Source organism: Eubalaena glacialis, chromosome X, assembly GCF_028564815.1.
Source record: "Eubalaena glacialis isolate mEubGla1 chromosome X, mEubGla1.1.hap2.+ XY, whole genome shotgun sequence".
Lineage (NCBI taxonomy): Eukaryota > Metazoa > Chordata > Mammalia > Artiodactyla > Balaenidae > Eubalaena > Eubalaena glacialis.
Window position 1 is genome coordinate 47,721,050 of NC_083736.1, and position 18,828 is coordinate 47,739,877.

The 18,828-nt window shown below is 40.0% G+C and overlaps 1 protein-coding gene across 6 annotated transcripts in view; it reads right to left on the reverse strand.

Moving 5' to 3' along the window:
- HUWE1 (HECT, UBA and WWE domain containing E3 ubiquitin protein ligase 1) overlaps positions 1-18,828 on the reverse strand; it is a 140,432-nt gene that overhangs the window by 28,387 nt on the left and 93,217 nt on the right. For 5 of the 6 annotated variants that reach the window (XM_061179102.1, XM_061179101.1, XM_061179097.1 and 2 more), the window contains 13 exons: positions 18,505-18,657; positions 16,879-17,006; positions 16,572-16,653; positions 15,724-15,900; positions 15,086-15,245; positions 14,435-14,793; positions 11,385-11,580; positions 10,011-10,178; positions 8,847-8,992; positions 8,363-8,429; positions 5,878-6,092; positions 2,400-2,611; positions 1,754-1,936 (listed from right to left, as the gene is read on the reverse strand). In XM_061179102.1, coding sequence (XP_061035085.1) covers positions 1,754-1,936; positions 2,400-2,611; positions 5,878-6,092; positions 8,363-8,429; positions 8,847-8,992; positions 10,011-10,178; positions 11,385-11,580; positions 14,435-14,793; positions 15,086-15,245; positions 15,724-15,900; positions 16,572-16,653; positions 16,879-17,006; positions 18,505-18,657 — 2,246 coding nt within the window. The remainder of the gene's footprint in view (positions 1-1,753; positions 1,937-2,399; positions 2,612-5,877; positions 6,093-8,362; positions 8,430-8,846; positions 8,993-10,010; positions 10,179-11,384; positions 11,581-14,434; positions 14,794-15,085; positions 15,246-15,723; positions 15,901-16,571; positions 16,654-16,878; positions 17,007-18,504; positions 18,658-18,828) is intronic. The other variant, XM_061179100.1, reaches the window with a different exon arrangement.

Genomic DNA, 18,828 nt, shown 5'->3' on the forward strand with positions numbered 1-18,828 from the left:
TGTAGTATTCTTGCCAAAAAAGTTTACCCTGAACCTAACCATAAGGAAGCAATTAGACAAATCCAGACTATGGGATGTTCTGTAAGACATTCGACCTTCTGGACTCTTCAAAACAGTCAAATGTCAAAAAAATAAGAGACACGTCGCAATCAAATGCAATGAATGATGCTCTCTGGATCCTGGATCAACACACTCTCCCCCAGGATGTAAAGACATTCTTGGAATAATTGGAGATAGATAAATGTGAAGTATATAGTGAGTATTATTATATTAATGGTAAGCTTCTTAGAGGTGATGATGGTATTTTAGCTATGTAATGGAATGTTTGTTCTTAGGAGACACATGCTGAAGTATTCAGAGGTTAAGCATCACGTTTATAACAAATTTCAAATGATTTACCTCACGAAAAGAGGAGGGGGGGAATTAAAGCAAACAGGACAGAATGCTAACCACTGGCTAATCTAGGTGAGACATACAGTGCTCATTATACTGTGAGCTCAAAATTTTTAAACATTTAAAAAAAACTGATGAGGTTGTTATCAAAAGAATAAAGAAGTCAGTTTGAAGAGGTCCCACAAGTCCAAAGGTGTAATGAAAAAGAACGTGAAGGATGAGCATGAAAAGAAGGATAACTGTAGTGATCCAAGTAATTCAATCAGATTTTAAAAATCAAGGAAAATTCATGAGTCCATAATACTACACAGAAAATAGAAAGCCAGAGCTCGTATTTGAGGTGGAGTTTAACCCATTTTTGACTTTACTCTGAAAATTGGTGACTGAAGGGAAAAAAGTAAGTTTTTATCCTGCCTTTTTAGTAGGAACTGTATTATAGGGTAACCAACTTTCCCTCTTGAACTGGAGCTATAATCACAGAAATATAGCAGCTAATAACGTAGAAGGAATGACAGAAATTACAAAGTTGTCACTGATAATCCTCTAAGAAATTAAAAGACACAGGCAAGGATTATCAACTGGTGTTAAGACCATTAATTAGGTATATGGTTGATAGGGAACTAGACATTTGTACAGTGCTGAAGCAATAACACTGTTTATTTTCTAGTAAGAAGGAGGAAAATATAACAGTACAATGAAGAATTATCACTCTACCCTAGTGGTCAATCTTATCATGATTAATGGTAGTTCAAAGAGATGCATCGCCCCATGATACAATATGAAATGTACATCATCTATGATATATCCTAGCCAAATAATGTTTAAATTGCTCTATTAAGCCTCTACCTCTAAGCTTACAGCACACAGGGAGTAAAAGCAACAAGTTAAACTACACTGCGTGGAACCAAGTGGACCAAATCTAGGAAAACATTCTGCAGGTCTGATCACTTCAATAAATTCGTTCATGAACAACAGCAATAAAATGAAGATTAAAAAAATTAAGGACCTGTATTAGAATAACAGAGACTCAGAGGACATAACCAGATGTAATACAAGGTCCATAATGATCTTCTTACGATAATTAAGAGGGGGGAAGCTTCGGGAAAAAACTACTGATACAGACCAGCTCATGAGTTTGGGGCAAATGAGAGAATTAAGGCCCAAAGAAAGGAAAGTGCCTTGCTTAAAAGCAACAATACTAAGAACTCAGGTTCCCGCCTACACCCAAACTCTTCCTATCACACTGGCTGCTAATTACTTATCTGGCAAGGATACATGAAATACTAGGCAAATGGACAAGTATGAAGCACGATTAAGGAGAGGGCAAAAGCCTGGTGCTGGAGGTCAGGAATAATTTTACCTGGACAGGTCCAGGCTGTGAGGCACTCTGGCCAGGTCATTAACCAGTCCCTTCTTCAGGAAGAGTCGAATGATGTTGTTCATGCCATTGTGTTGGGTCTTGGCTGTTGCACTGCTGTAGAAACTGGAGGTGGAGGGGCAGGACTCCATGATAGTACTGATGATACACATCACTGCCTGAAGCCTAGGAGAGAAGTTTGACATCTCTATCATGTGAATACAGCCCATTCTTAGGCCACGTCTTCACTAACTCGCCTCAGATAACCCTCCTGGTTTCCTCTGTGTTTCCTTCTGGAAGTAACATCTAAACAGGTAAGGAAGAACTCACTCCCTGGGTGGAGGCATTCTTCATTTTCTTTAAACATAATTTGAAAAAGTAAAGTAGAATAACCCCCTCAACTTCTTGCTTGAAGACCCTAGAAATATAATGAAAACATCCCTTTGTTTTCTCTAAGCCGTTTACCCACCTCCTCCAAGTGTCATTAGTGCTTTGGGTATTTTGTAGCACTAGAACTATCTGAGAGAACCAGAGAATGTACAGTGCCAGTATGACCAGAACTCTTGTTCAAATGCAAGGAATCCATGGGACAAGAATGAAGTTAGGGGATGCTACTGGTTATTAGCACTAAGTCAGGCATGGATTTTACCTGGCATGTTTCTCTGTACTCTCAGCCATAGCCAGTGCCCTTCCCAGGGCTGCTTTTACTTCATTCACAAGGGCCACCTGGGCATCTGTGCCACTCCCTGCGGCAGCCAGGCTTGCGAGGAATAGGCGGGCCAGGGCAGGTGTGTCCTTGTCTTCTGCATTCTGGGTATGTGGGAGGAGGTGGTCCAGGACAAAAGCTAGCACACTGCAGTCCTGAAAAGTCATTAATCATGACATTTACTCACAAGCACAATTATGCCATACTGTTTGCACATCAACAAGGTACACGCACACAGAACTGATCCTTGGAGTCATCCAGTCAATGATTATCAGGCCCACTTTATAGATGAAAAAACCAAGACTTAAAGGTGCAAGCCAAGTGAGTAACAAATCTCGAGTTTATGCTTCCAAATTCCATTCATTTTTCACAAGTTTACACATCTTCATTAATCTGAGACCTAAAGAAATGTGGCTTGCCAAAGAACTTAAGTCAATGGCGATGATTCAAACCTTGATTCCTAATTCAGTGCTACAATTACTCCAGTTTCTAATTAAATTGTAGTATTTACTGAAACCTACAATGTGCCCAGGACCCTGGGCTAAAAATTGGCAGGGGTTGAATAAGAAACACACAGCACAGTCACAGATATGGATATGAAGAAATAGTTAATGCAGGGTTACTTAAAATAGCAAAAAAGGCCCAATAACAGGGAAGGATATTAAGTCAGACTTTCCCTCCCCCTCTAAAAATGATTTCTGCCCTGATAATTCTTTATCTTAGAAAGAAACTTAGTTCTGTTGTCATTCAAGTAGATTTTGGATCAAAACGCAGTGGCGATTTTGGAACCAGATAGAGATGATGGTTGCACGACACTGAATGTACTAAATGCCACTCAACTGTATACTTTAAGATACTTAGTTTTATGCGCATTTTACCTCAATTTAAAAAATGCATTGAAGGGACCTCCCTGGTGGTCAAGTGGTTAAGACTCCGTGCTCCCAATGCAGGGGGCCTGGGTTCGAGCCCTGGTCAGGGAACTAGATCCTGCATACTGCAACCAAGAGCCCACATGCTGCAACTAAAAGAGCCCGCGTGCCGCAACAAAGACCCGGCGCAGCCAAATAAATAAATAAATATTTTTAAAAAAATGCATTGAAGAATTCTAGGCTCTGGGAAATTAGATAAGGTGACCCTGTTAACTATTAGAAATAAAAATTTCCCAGTAGTGAATAAAATACAAAGTTAAAACAGTTTTCTGGAAAAAAGTGTAACATTACCAGTAAAAACTGAAAAAAAAGCAAGCCTTGCAATTTGGGCGACTGAGTGGATTCGTGCAACCGTGACTGAGTGGAAGGAATCTGGATATGAAACCAGAGACCTGGGCTCTAATCCTAGTCTTGCTACTCTGCAGTGTGGCCTTGGGCAAGTTACTGACCTCTCTGAGCCTTCTCTTCTCTCTGTTAAGGGGAGCAATACCAACAACCTTGCAGTGCTGAGGTGAGGATTATCAATAGTATCTGTAAAGCACCTATGAGTACCCAGTACCAGTAAGTAGGTCACTTGACACATATTAAAGCAGATACTTAATAAATTTGCAATTAAATGTCTTATTCCACAAGTATGCTATTATAACTACAACTGGCATAAATGAGTATAAGCTTTGAAATAAATGTCTAATGTATACTTAATACACACATTCCATAAAGGACTTATATCCAGAATGTATAAAGAACTCAGTAGAAAATAAGAATAAAAGACTTGGACACTTCACAAAAGAGAATACACAAATGGCCAATAAAGACAGGGAAATTTTAACCACAATGCAATACCAGTATGAACCTACTAGAATGGTTAAAATGAAAAACAGGAATACCAAGTATTGGCAAGGAGGTGAAATAATCCAAACTCCCATATGCTGTGCTGGTGATAATATAAATTGACACGACTGCTCTGGAAAACTTGTTATCAGTTGCTAAAGCTGAACACACCAGCAATTCCACTCCTAGGCACATAGCACCCGACAGAAATATATGAACTTACGTATGAACGTGAGTGTGTGTGTGTATAAATACACACACACACACACGAACTTATATATGTTCACCAAGACATGTGTAAGAGTGACTGTAGCAGCACTACTTTTAATACTTCCAAAAGAAAAACTAGCCAACTGTCAATAAGCACTAGAATGGATAAGACTGTGTTACATTCACACAATGGAATTCTATACAGCAATGAAAATAAACTAAAACTACACACAAAGATGTAGTTGCAAACATGTTAAGCAAAAGAAGCCAGACACAGGACATACTGTAAGATTCCACTTACATAAAGCGCAAGCCCAATTCACGAACGCAAGATAATGGTGACCTTATGGAAGTTCAAAGGGGAAGGGGAGATGTGCAAAGGTGTGAGTGGGATTAGCTTTTGTGGAGTTTCTGATGTTTAATTTAGTGGTAGTCATCCAAGAAAAATTAACTGGTGAATCACTTAGGAGTTGTGTATTTTTGTATGCATTTTAAAAGCTTGGATTAAGATAAAAATAGCTTAAAAAATGGCAGCTGCTGTCATAGATTCTTTGTCTGCAACATTATTGCCCCTGTTCCATTCTCACACCCTTTACTGCTTACTAACCATAAAATAACTATGTGACCTCCAAAACAAGGTCTCCTTTATGAAAAAAACCTCCTTGGGTACCCCTTTTACATACATGGGAACATGATATGGTTTCTTAAAGTGTCCTTTCACTTGAAAAATCCAACCTGAAGATAATTCTGTATCAGGACATATAAAATATGACTTCATTCTTTCCCATGCTCTATTGATGAACATTTAGGCTTTTCTTATATTCTATTTATTACCAATACTGTTACATCAGGTGTCTTTGCACAGGTGTGAGTACATCTGGAAGGTAAACTCCAATACTACTTCATTTATTCTCCTGTCTCTTAGATACCTTTACCTAGGTGATCCACAGATACCTCTCAAATTCTACATTTTCTCTTCGAACCATTTCCTCTTCTAACAAAAGGAATAAAAAACACATAAAAGAAACATCTCGAGTCCTTGATTTCACCTTTATCCTCCAAATCCAATCTCGTCCATTTCTACTGTTAAAACATCTCTTCAACTTATTCATTTCCCCCTCCAACTTCATCAAGGTCCTGTATTACCTAGACTACTATATCAGCGTCCTGACTGGTCTGACTCCAACCTTGCCTTTTGCAGTCTCTAATAAGGCAGACCAAGTGATTTTCTACAAAACAAATTAACAAACTACATCAACTCACTTCCTGCAAATGAGCCTGATGGCTCCACATCATGGAAAAAAAGGCCTAGCTCTTTAATGTGTCTTAAGAGGCCTCTGCCTCTCTCATCACTGGGTTAGCATGCACGGGCTCCTAGCAAAGGATCCAACACATAGCAGGTATCCAAATGATAAAAGTATAAAATATTAAGCAGAAATTAGAAATCTTACCTCTTTGATCAGCTCAGACTGGCCCACAGTATAGCTGTAGTTGGCAATCAGGGTAGCAATACCAACATAGGATCTCACCAACTCTGCCAGAAGCCGAAGAATAGTGGAGGTGGGCATTAACGGTTTGCTGCCCTTGCCTTTCTGCTTGCCTTCCTCAGACGCCCGGTCCCCTTCTTTATCTTTCTTCCCATCCCGAGACTCCTCCGGAGTTGAAGCTGTTGAGAAAGAGCCAAACACTGGTTCAATTCCACACTGGAATATTGGCAAAATCAAGTCTTAGGTGGAAAGGATACTTCATGCCACTAGTACAAACTGAATGCCCTCCTCCTACTGCAGTGGAAAGACAGATAGCTAATATGACACAGGTCTCAGATGCGCTCTACGGATATGGTACAACAGAGAGGCTTTACCCAACTGTTCACACATCGTCCGCCATTTCCCTCCTCTTATACATTTTACGTTCCAGAAATACTGTACTAATAGTAGTTCTCCAAACATGCCTTGTATACTCTTTTACCTCTTCTTCCCACATGTCTGTGTGGCACACATTTACTTAATCTAGCTAAGTTCAAAAGCTGATCTCCTCTATAAATGCTTTCTTGCTTCATCCAGGCATACTGAGATGCTATCATTATCATGTGCCCACTATATCTTATCCCAGCACGCCTCCATTCCAGCAGTTATCTTGTACTAAAAGCACTGCATGCCACCCTCACTAGACAAAATTCTTTAAGTGCAGGGAATGAATCTGATTCATTTTGGTGTCTACTATAGTCTGCCACATAGTGGGCAATGATGCTTCCCTTGAATGATACTACCATCACCCATACTATATACTACATATGAGCAGTAAGTCAACCAAAATGAGTTAGCCAATATTTTACTAATTATTAGCCTTTTAAGTGTATCCTCCAGGGACTAAACTGGCATTAAGTACAACATCTCAACTTAGATTTCAAAGATCCTTCCTGTCAAGGAGAAGGAGCTCTTGAAAGGTCTCATTAGAATTGCTTCCATGACATTTCTCTAATTCTTGGCAAGTAGCCAATGGGCTCTGTTGAAACTGCTAGAAAGTAAGAATCCACCATATAAATCTTGTAGCCAGAATAGTGTCACTGGCACCAAAGTTCTATAAGCCAGCATGGAAGCTACCAAAAGAAATATACGGAGAGGTTTAAAGAGTAGAACTAAAGGACGTTACCACAGCAACCACTACTGGGTTAGTTAAGTTACAGTTCCATTAACTTTATTTATTCTATATTCCCCGTGTTGTACAATATATCCTTGTAGCTTATTTTATAACTAATAGTTTGTACTTCTTAATCCCCTACCCCTATACCGCCCCTCCCCCCTTCCTTCTTCCCATTGGTAACCACTAGTTTGTTCTCTGTATCTGTGAGTCTGCCTCTTTTGTTATATTTACTAGTTTTTAAAAAATATACACATATATTTAAAAATTTATTTATTTTTTGGCTGCGTTGCGTCTTCATTGCTGTACGCGGGTTTTCTCTAGTTGCGGCGAGTGGGGTCTACTCTTTGTTGCGGTGCGCAGGCTTCTCATTGCGGTGGCTTCTCTTGTTGTGGAGCACGGGCTCTAGGCACGCGGGCTCAGTAGTTGCGGCGCGCAGGCTCAGTAGTTGTGGCTCGCGGGCTCTAGAGTGCAAGCTCAGTAGTTGTGGTACACGGGCTTAGTTGCTCTGCGACATGTGGGATCTTCCTGGACCAGGGATCGAACCCATGTCCCCCGCATAGGCAGGAGGATTCTTAACCACTGCGCCACCAGCAAAGCCCTACTAGTTTATTTTTTTAGATTCCATGTATAAGTGATACCATACAGTATTTGTCTTTCTCTGTCTGACTTATTTCACTTAGCATAATGCCCTCCAAGTCCATCCATGTTGCTGCAAATGGCAAAATTTCATTCTTTTTAATGGCCAGTTCCATTAACTTTAGCATATAATGAGGGGTGGGTGCAGGGCCAGGATGCCATATACTATGAAATGGAATAGATCCCAATAAGAAAACGTAGGCACGCGTGAAATGTTGATATAGAAAGCTGGCTTTTGGGCCCAAGGTCTTTGATTTACTTGGCTCTGGTCATTAATGGACGCTCTTTAACATCACTGTTTTGCCTATAGCACCAGCTCTCACTGGGGCAATCAAATGGCAGTCTTCTAAAGACCCTAAAGAAAGCATTGTAATTTCTGGAGCTGGTTGCAATGGGGCCTACAGTCCTGAGCTGCTAGCTCTAAGGAGATCTGTATGTATTCCTGAATTCCTGAAGAATATAAAGACTTAATCTGGTCTCAGATAACTGGGATGGACCTTTTGTTTACAGAACGCTGAGCTCACCCCCGAGAAAGTTCACTTACGCAAGTAAACGTGACAATTATGCCTGTATTCCCCTATTGCCTGCCCAGGACACTCCGTTTCTTCAAGCTGTCTTCTCAAGAAATACGAACAAAAGAGAAAAGCAAACCATTACCTTCTCCTTGGGATGTCCCAGATGTGGAAGTCTCAGTGGAGGCACCATCTGCAGCAAAGACCTGACTCTATGGAGGAAGAAAACTCCTGAGCCATTATTAATTTCAAAGACAGTTGTCCCCAAATGGCAGGACTCCTTTTCAGGGTACTGGCTGTAAATGTTATAGACTCTCTTTGTCTATCTTTTAACCACCTTTTCCTTCTGTATACTATAATCCGTGGGAAGCCGTCATTATAAACAGCGACTGGAAGATTGAGGGGAAAGGGAACGGGGGAAGATGAGAATGAAAAATGAATTAAAGAAACATTTCTAATCCAAGGAGAAAAAAGAAAATCCCAGGGACAACCTGATCTTCATTTTTAGGCATCAGATAATTTATAGATACATCAAAATTAATACCTTTGAAATATCCCTGGCATAACCCTATATCCCGTAGTAGGTACTGAAAAGGGAGAAGGCAGATAGAAGGTTGGAGCTGACTTACATTAATGGAAAATCCTGGCTGTGTGTCAAAGTCACTGCTCTGACGGGTAAGTGACCGGTACTGCTGGTATACATCATCACCCATGTCTTGCAGGAGCTGGCCAACCTCTTGAGTCATGCCCCCAGGTTTAGGATCAGATTTGTCTGCTAGAAAAATAAAAACAAAACAAAACTCTTTAGACTGTGCAATGTTAATGACCATCTGGTAGCTTGGTCAATTTTGCTCCAAGTTGCTACAGCTGTTTACACAGTAATATTGCTAGGCTTTGATTTAAGAATGAGAAATGTAGAGAGAGCATGGTTGAAAGCCTCATTCTATCACTAGTTTTGTGACCACAGGCAATTTACTCTCTTCACTGTCCTTAGTTGTCACTACTAAGCTTAAATGAACATACCTGACATTTTGCCTAGTACAGTTAGAGGTCAATAAATGGTTGCTATATATAGCTAAATTATTATTATTATTATTATTATTTTGGGGGGGAGGAGGGTTTAGGAGGTGGGGTAAAGGTTTTGCGATTGTGGGAAAAGCAAGGAGCTCTATAAGGATCAGAGTGCTGTATGGATGAAAAGTACTAAAGACTCAAGATTTTCTTGACTTGTTAAATGCACTATTCATGAACTTTTGGCAATTCTGTGGGACCTATCAAATAAGTATGTCCTGAATAAAATCCAGAAGGATCTGACTGGAATGGAACTTGAGTTCCAAGCAATTCATTCATAACTTTCCCAATACTTAAAAGCAGCACCTTAACTAAGGACAAAAGATAGGGATGGTGGTCTCAGAGGTCAGGAAGCCTAGCCACACCTTCTAATATTGTTCCCAGATCTTTGGGCAACAACTATGTTTTGTTTCTGAGAGTGAAAACATTGGAGACTTCTTGGTATTTTATTTTCAACCTGCTCAACCTGATTATCTCCTTTTTAATCTTTGTTCATTCTTCCCTCTGTATGGGATGTACTCTCATACAAAAGATTCTGGTAATCTCCTTATCCTTATCATTCATACTGTATGACTATTAACTTCTTCAGAGAAGTGGGCTATATGTCTTATTCATCTTGATTCCCAGAGAGTGGGCAAATAGTTGAGTGCTCACTAAGCCATGAGTTAGTTGAAGTGACCTAAACAAAGTGCCCAGCCTCCTCAGGTGGACTAGTTACATACCTTCCTCTGGAGCATGGTATGCAGCCAGGGCATTTAACATGTCATAGATCACTTCCTTGATAGTATCAGGAATGACAGGCAGAGGTGAGGGCTTCAAAGGGGTTGTCTTCACCAGCTGTACAGCATTAGGGCCTTTAATTCTAAGATTCTCAAATTCATCATCTGAAGCTAAGCCAAAGTGAGACAGAAAAATCAGTCAATAATGAACGGGTACCTACATTTGGTTACTGATAAAGACTCAGAAGCCGGGGGGGTGGGGTGGGGGACACTTCCAAACAATGTTCAAGTAGTCTACTAGAAAATCTGGCTTTTATCTTCCCTAAATCCCATAGGATTTCATACAGCAATATCAAATAGTAAAAAAAGAGTATAGGCTTTGGAGTTGGGGACACTTGGTTTTGAAATCCAGTTCTGTTACAGGATCGTGGCCAAATTATTTCAACAAACCTCAATTTTCTCATTCTTGAAAATTTGAGGATTAAAGGAGACCATACATGAGAAATGCCCAGCACAGAGCCAGGGTGGGGCTCCCAAAATAATTAGTCCCTTTCCCAACTTTGAATTTAAAAAACAAACAAACCAACAAACAAAAAAACCCCTAAAGCCCCACGACCCCGCAGAAAAGTTGAAAGGTTAGTACAAAAAAATCCATATACTTTTCATCTAGAATCACCATTTGTCCACCCCTAAATATGTCTACCTGCATCTAAGATCAAGGATATTTTTCTACATAGCCAGAATACCATAATACCCAAGAAATTTAACACAGATACAATTATATTATCTAATACATAGTAACTGTTCTAACTTCTCCAAATCTCCTTTATCTAGATTCAGCATCCCATCAAGGTTGGTGGTTTTCTCTCATCTCCTTTTATCTAGGAGATCCTTGCATTTTTTCCTTTCACGACATTAATATTTTGGAAGAGTCTAGGTCAGTTGTTTTATGGAATGTCTCACAATTTGTACCTATCTAATTGTTTCCTCATAATTATAGGTCAAACATTTTTGGCAAGAATACACCGTGATTCTTCCTACTGTATCACATAAGTCATGTCCATTTGTCCCTCAATTATCACTCTATCTGTAAACCATTCACTGTTTACATTCACTGTTGTCACATCAAGCTAAGTTATTTGAAGGCAAGGACTAGACTGAATGAGTCCTTGGTATCTCTGGCAGGAACTACCACAGGGCAAGGACCAGAGAAGCTACTGAACTACCACTGAATTGACCCACTTGATCAACTAGCCAATGTCCCAACGCTTGCCTAAGGAGGTTTTCCAAGTTATAGGCTTCCTCACAGAAAATTTTTGGAGTTATACTAAGCCACAGACCTCAATGTCTCAAAGGCCAAGAGAAGGGTAAACTTACCAGTTCCTGAGCCTCGAGGGGCTGGAAGGGCAATGCGGATACAGCAGTTGGCCACTTCTGTGAAAATGTCTGGATTGCGGCATGCGGCTGGCCCAAGGACACGAAGGATGTAGTTGATCTCCCGAGAGCCGAGGCTGCCAGATACAACACCAGAGGTAGTGCTACCAGCTCCACTTGTAGCTGCTGAGCGAACAACCTAGTAAAGAGAGGGAGAACACTGCTGATTAAAGACCACTTTCTAAAACACAACTGCATTCACGGAAGAGTTACCAAGGATTAAAATACCAACCAAGTTCTGCCTCAAGACAGTGGATGACAGCCTTTGATCTTTGGGAGAAAGATACACTTGGTCTTTCAAGTCCTATTCCTTCCCAATTCAAAAAATGTGGCTTACAAAAAAGTTACAGCATTCAGCATACCCCCAAAATTATCAGCTATTAGACTAGATGATATGTGACCTTTATAGAAACTGGGTAACGTATATAGATCACTGATCATCCAGATTATGGCTCCCAAATTTAAGTGCCAGCTCCTAGCCTTCCCAAATGCCATCCCAATTTTAAACCAGAATGGTTCAAACTCTAAAAATATGTAATAGTGACATCCACTTAGTGTATAAGAACAAGATTAAATGCTTTCTTTATGTTTCAAAGTCAATAATCAGTCTTGGATAATGACAGCCAGGAGATATCAAACTACTTATGGACTGTTTGCTTTGATACCACAGGGCTTAGACATTGTCATGCTTTTGCTCTTCTCATAAAATGACTTGTTAATCATGGAAAATATAGGAAAGTATAACAAAAATAGTTCCACTGTATTTCCCACGATCTATTGCTTTGTGAATTATGTTCATAAAGGTAAAAATCTTTTGGACTCAATGCTTTTCTTACCAAATTGGTCATGCTCTTCAGTTTAGCATAACAACTTCTACATCTTGCCTGCCAGGCTGCAATCGTAAAATAACTCCCATTTTTTAAATACAGAAAAGTGTAATTCCACTATGTGCCATCGTTTATTCAGTCCTCTGCTGGACATTAGATCTCTAGTCTTGATATTACAAGTAATTCTACAGTGAACTTTCTTGTATATGTACCTTGCCATACTTGACTTTAGTTATCAGATAAATTCTTAGCCATAGAATTTCTAGGTCAAAGGATATCTTAAACTGACAGTACCAAATTGCCCTCCAATGTGATTGCACCAATTTCCAATCCTACCAAAAGTAAGAGTATGCCTGGTTCTTCACACCTGTACCTGCAATGGATATTATCAAGCATTTACGTTTTGCTACTTGATACGTTAAACCTGCCACTGATCTTCCTTTGTTTCCCACACCCCCAAATAAAATTTCCTTTAAGCTTACAAAGTTTTCTGTCATCCAAAAAGAACCTATATTTTTTCATAGCATTTTAAAAAGTTGTATAAGCTTTAAATATTTTAAGTATGTTTGTTTTAAAGTCAGAATCCTGTCTGTATATAGTTGTTTCTTCTCTGTTGGGCTGTCTCCTGACCTTGGATCAGTGTACATGCTGTCTTTAACAGCCTTCTTTTGCTCATGTCAGGTGAAATCAAACAGGCTGGCTGAAGAAGAACTGTCTGAAGAATGTGAGATATATACTCATATACGCATAGAAGCATGAAGTGGCACCACCTTTCCGGCAAGCAAGCTAAAAAACAATATATACCTTTTGATCCAATTTCTAAGCATTTATAAGAAAAACAACCTTAAATGTGACAAAGCTATGCACAAAAATGCAAATAGCAACACTATATATCAACATGGGAAACGATGTTCCAAGAGAGGAAATTGAAAGTGAAGGTCAGTAGCATTCACCTGATGATTGTTGAGAAAGAATTAGCAGAGGAAAGAGTTTGTAAAAGTACTGTGGAGAAAAAGCCTTATTGGTGAGATGTTAGCCCCCAACCCCTCTGTTGATGTCTTAAAGTTGATGACATAAAGGTTTTTATTTTTCTAATTGCTTTGTTATTTCTTCTACTGCTTTATATGTTTCCTAAAATAAACAAATAAACCTCAGTTTTCTCATGTGCACAATGCATATTTGTAAAGAGCTTATCACAGTCATAAACATTCCAAAAATTTTACTACGGCTGACCCTTGAACAACATGGGGGTTGGGGCACCAACCCTCCGTGCTGTCGAAAATCCACGAATAACTTATAGTGGCCCTCCACATCTGAGGTTCTTTATCTGTGGATTCAACCCACTGTGGATTGTGGTAGTACTGTAGTGTTTACTATTGGAAAAAAATCTACATATAAGTGGACCTGTGCAATTCAAACCTGTGTTATTCAAGAGTCAACTGTACTTTTACAACCCCCAAACACAACGTTTGGAAAACAGGCTCTTGGGTGAAGTACTCCTATAAGAGAATGACCTTTAAAACATGAACTTGGTGGAGGGTATCCTAGTTCCTTATTAACAAGTTTTGGAGGACACAGGGAGTGGGAAGGGTAAGCTGGGACGAAGTGAGAGAGTGGCATGGACACATATACACTACCAAATGTAAAACAGGTAGCTAGTGGGAAGCAGCCGCATAGCACAGGGAGATCAGCTCGGTGCTTTGTGACCACCTAGAGGGGTGGGATAGGGAGGGTGGGAGGGAGGGAGAGGCAAGAGGGAAGAGATATGGGGATATATGTATATGTATAGCTGATTCACTTTATTATAAAGCAGAAACTAACACACCATTGTAAAGCAATTATACTCCAATAAAGACGTTAAAAAAAAAGTTTTGGTTCAAGAAACCTATATTGCTAGAGAGGACTTTCTAGATAAGAGCTACCACTATAGTAAATTTAAGGGTAAAAAATGTATTTTCTAGTACCTTTTAAATGTCACTCAATGGGATAATCTACCATACCTAAGCAAGCACCTGAGCACACAGTTGGGAAATTTTGTTGGGCAGAGCATATCTGTAACACCTAGCTATATACTTGATGAAGAATCAGAAGTCTATGTGCTCTGAGAGCAAGGAGAACAAGGTATTATGTAACGCTAAACCAGCATCGGACACCAAAAGGACTCACCTTTTCCATGGTATGGCGGAGGGTGCAGGGGTCCTCAATAATGTGTCTTAAGAGAAGGGTGACCAGGGGAGTAAACCCATTGAAGCCTGAACTCTGGGTCAAATTCAAGATCATGCGGGTACTCTTCAGCTCTGCAAACATCATGGCATATTTGTGGTCTCGGGTGAGCCTCAGGCAGAGGCGAAGGGTGGCATGCAAAGTGTCTGGGTCCACAGGGACCCCTAGCATGCTCACACAGGCCCGGATTAAAACAGTCACCATATCCTCTGTCAGGCCCTGGATCAGGATCTCCCCAATTTTTGTTTCTTCCAGGCTTGTCTCCTTTTCAGTATTTGTACTGTCTAGGGCCAAGGGGGTATCTATAAATGGGAAAGTAAGTGTTCAGACAGTTAACTTGACATTTCCTCCCATCCTCTCCCTCTTAAGTAACCAGTCAAACACTTGGGTCCTATTAAGAGAAACAGACCAAATACCAATTCAAAGACCAGATGAAAAGGCACATAAAGAGGAGGACTGTGTATCTTTAAGTCACCAAGCAATCTGATGGATAAGAAATCACTCATGATGAAATCTGGCCAGAATTTAAGCCATAAAGGCACACTAGCTTTGTGTAAGACACTCCTTGAAAGATTCAAAACTAAAAGTCCATACCATTGGCTTTATTTTCTTTACGTTTGATATCCATTTCTTTGCTTTCTTCCAATGTCTTCTCTAGTTCCTGTCCATTGCTGTTTTTAGAATTTTTATTCAGCCGTGGTACCCTCAGGAGTGTCAGCATCACCGGGCGCCGGTTCCCTGTTTCCTCATTAACCTAGGAATTCAAGCAGACAAAAACATCTCTACCGAAAAAAGAATTGTAAGGGGGGTGGGGGAGCTGGAACTCTGTAGCAAAATGCTGTAACAGGAAGGAACCTTGGCAATTTATCCCACCCCTATCATTTACAGAGAGAAAGCCTGAAGGTCCTCAGAAAGAAAGTGGCATACACAAGACCCTACAGCAAATTATAAACTTTCCAATAGAGCAGACCCATCCCCCAACCACTCCCCAATCCTTGACTGAACACTTAAAATCATTTCCGGGTGGGACAGTATCAAATTGCCACAGACTCATGGCCTAACACATGGCTTTAAGAAGACTCAGTTCTCTGAAAACTATACCCCATTTAGTAGTGGTAATACTGTTCTTATAACACGTCAGGACTGCTGGTTCAGGAAGAAGCAAATGGAAAGGCATACTCAGCACCTTCCCCTCTTTTCAATCAAGTTTATGGCATTGAGTGAGCATGTACCTGCACCATTGTAGTGAACTGGACAGTGTATCTTCTTCGGCCTGCAGTGAAACGCACACTTGTCTCTCCAGATTTCCAGGCGGAATCAATAGTGCTATTGTTGCTTGCACTGTAACTACACCAACGTCCAGAGCGGTCATCAAACCAGCGCCAGTTGTTGTTGTTGGACTGTAGGTACTAAATACAAGAACACAAAGTTTCATTGTACTTCCTTACAAGGTTGATTGTTAGAAGAAATAGTAATTTCATCAGTGTTCATTGCTAAAGCTAACCCAGGAAAAAGAAATATATTGGACATTTAAAATGTTTTGCAAACCAAGAGAGAAGTTTTCATATACCTTAACCCTCGCATTCCTGAGCCTCTCCATAGGCACAAAACACTCTATACCCTTATCCTGTGATGCTCTGCTTTCCTTTTGTTTCCAACTATTTTCCACAAAAGGTAAACATTTTAGATGTACTGGAACAAAACTTGTTTCTGGGAAGGTACTAAGATGATGTGGCGTATATAATTTTCGTATAAGGAGCACTTGCTTTTGGAGGAATCCTTGCACACTCAGTCCTTCACATAAAAGAAGAGCCACTCCTCCTCTGGAGACAGAACACTTCTTTAACATTTACTTCCAGGGTAAGTTCTTAGACCCTTTAGCCAGCAGCTCCATAAAAAAAAAAAAAAATTTCTAACTCCCAATTCAAAAGAAAACTCTAGCTATCAAGATCCCTCAAGAGATTTATGCCTTGATCAGAGAGCTTTACATTTTTTTACCACTATCCCATATTCTCTTCTGGTCTATTCTTGCCTCAAGAAGCTGAGCCGTTCTGCTCACCACATACACCATATTACATACCTTAGTCATTTGGGCTCTCCTTTTTGAGGAGATGGCTGTCTTTTCATAGAAATCAATCAGAAGCAACACTGGGGTGATCCACCTATAACAGGAGAAATGATTTACTCTGGGCAAGCCAGAAACCTGCACAACATGGGAAAACTTATCTTGATTTCATCAGGTACCGCACAATTTTCAAACCACAAAAGGTATCCAAGGTTTGTCCCATACATGCCCCAGAAAACTGCCTGATTCAAGCCCTAAGCTTGAGGGCCCAAATCCCCAGGGCAATAGAAATGAAAACAAGAGAGATTACAGGGTCACTCACTTTGGGGTCTGGACCTCCTTTTGTTCCTTGGCGGCCTGTAGGCAGGGCTGAACCACTTCCAAGAGTTTGATTAGGACATTAAGGATGCCACTAGATTCAACCACCCAAGCACAAGGTAGCTTCAACTCCTGATTGATTAATCAAAGGAAAAAAAATAAAACAAATACCAGCTTCTACTCAGTATCAAGGATTAGCATGGTATAGAACATAAGAGTGAATGCTAATAGAATTGGTTGAATTCAAATTGCATTTCCACCACTTACCAGCTGTGTGGTCCGAGATTAGTTACTTAAATTCTCTAGGCCTTGGTTTCCTCATGGGTCAAAGGGAATAATTTCTATCTCCAAGGTAATTGTGATACACTGTGCCAACACAGTGGCTGGTACATTAGTATGTGCTTAATATGGAAACTGTTACTAGTATCATTAATATCATTAAGAACTGTTACCTACGCTAGTTGAAAAGCTTCTGATTTACAGACAACCTTTATAATCTTCCAAGGAAGATGGAATAATTAAACACAGCAACATAGTTAATGGTTCCCCTTACAAGGGCTACATAAAGTGTTACTGATGTAACAGGAAATCACTGGAAGTAATTTAAATGGCCGACAATAGGTAGTTATTTAAACTAGGGGACCTCAAAAAGATGGAATAGTATATACATGACGTGGGAAAATATTTGTAATATAATACTGAGAGAAAAGAATACAAAACTTTCTAAATACTCTGATCCCAATTGTTTAAATGTACAGAAAAAAGACTAGAAGAAAAATATTAGGCTGTCATTTGTGATTTTTTTAAAAAGGGGGGCTCATGAGTGATTTCTTTATATTGTAATGTTTTGGGGGACCCCCAGCATTCAGTACTTTGCAACATTTCCCACAAGTATCTATTCACAAGTGCTATATAATAAGAATCACCACTTTTATCACAAAGGAAAGCCCTGAGACTGTAGACACACAGACTGACACATATATTGGACTTAACTCCTGAGTTGCTACAAGGGTTTACTCCATTAAATCCAGGTTTTACCATTAAACATGATAAGCTAAGAATGAAGAATCACTTGCTCAAGGTTAGGTGCCTCCTAATTCCTATGATGGCTGGAACAAGAACATGTCCTGGCCAAAGCACGCTTTACCTCAAATAATCTGCTGACTGACCAGGTAGGAAAGAAGAGTCAGATTCTATCTGACACCTATTACCAAATTTCCACATCCTACCCCACTCTTTGGCTGCTAGTTAGTTTTCCTCAGAGAAGCCAAAAATATTCCACAACTTAACTGTAGTAGTCATTCTAAGTACCTTCTTATAATTACACCCCATCCCCCAATCCTCTAAGACCCAATTCAATTAACATTTGTTCTGAGAAGCCCTTCTCTCATTATCCAGAAGTGATGCATACTGCCCCCCCGAACTCAGATAAAATTGTTTATGCCATTCATGTGGCATAGAATGCTGTATTTTGTACTTAATTGTGTGCATTACAGCCTATTAGAAACTGTAGGCTATGAAATGCAGACATTTCCTACATTTCTCTCTACCTTCTTCAATGTCTCAAATGGTAGGTGTGTGATGATTCTTTGATGAATGAATCACAAGGACCAAAAGGTCTAAATCTTACCTCAAAAAGCAGTGTTAAAAGCAAGATTCTAGTAGCCAAATTGGAGGCCTGGGGCAGGGTGGCCATCTGACTGATCCACTCTGACACAGTTTTTGTGTCACTTGTTGTCAGGGGAAGAGCAGCTTTGATCAATACATCAGCAGCTTCCCACACCTAGGAAAGCAGAAAAGTGGCCAAGTCAAAAACTGTAGATTGAGTATGATGAGGTATGTCAAAACATTCTCAACCTTGTAAAATACTCCCTCCACCTCTAAATACATTCACTGAAGGAGAGGGGGTAAATATTAACATATTTACTATAGGGTGTCTGTATCAAAAGAAGAT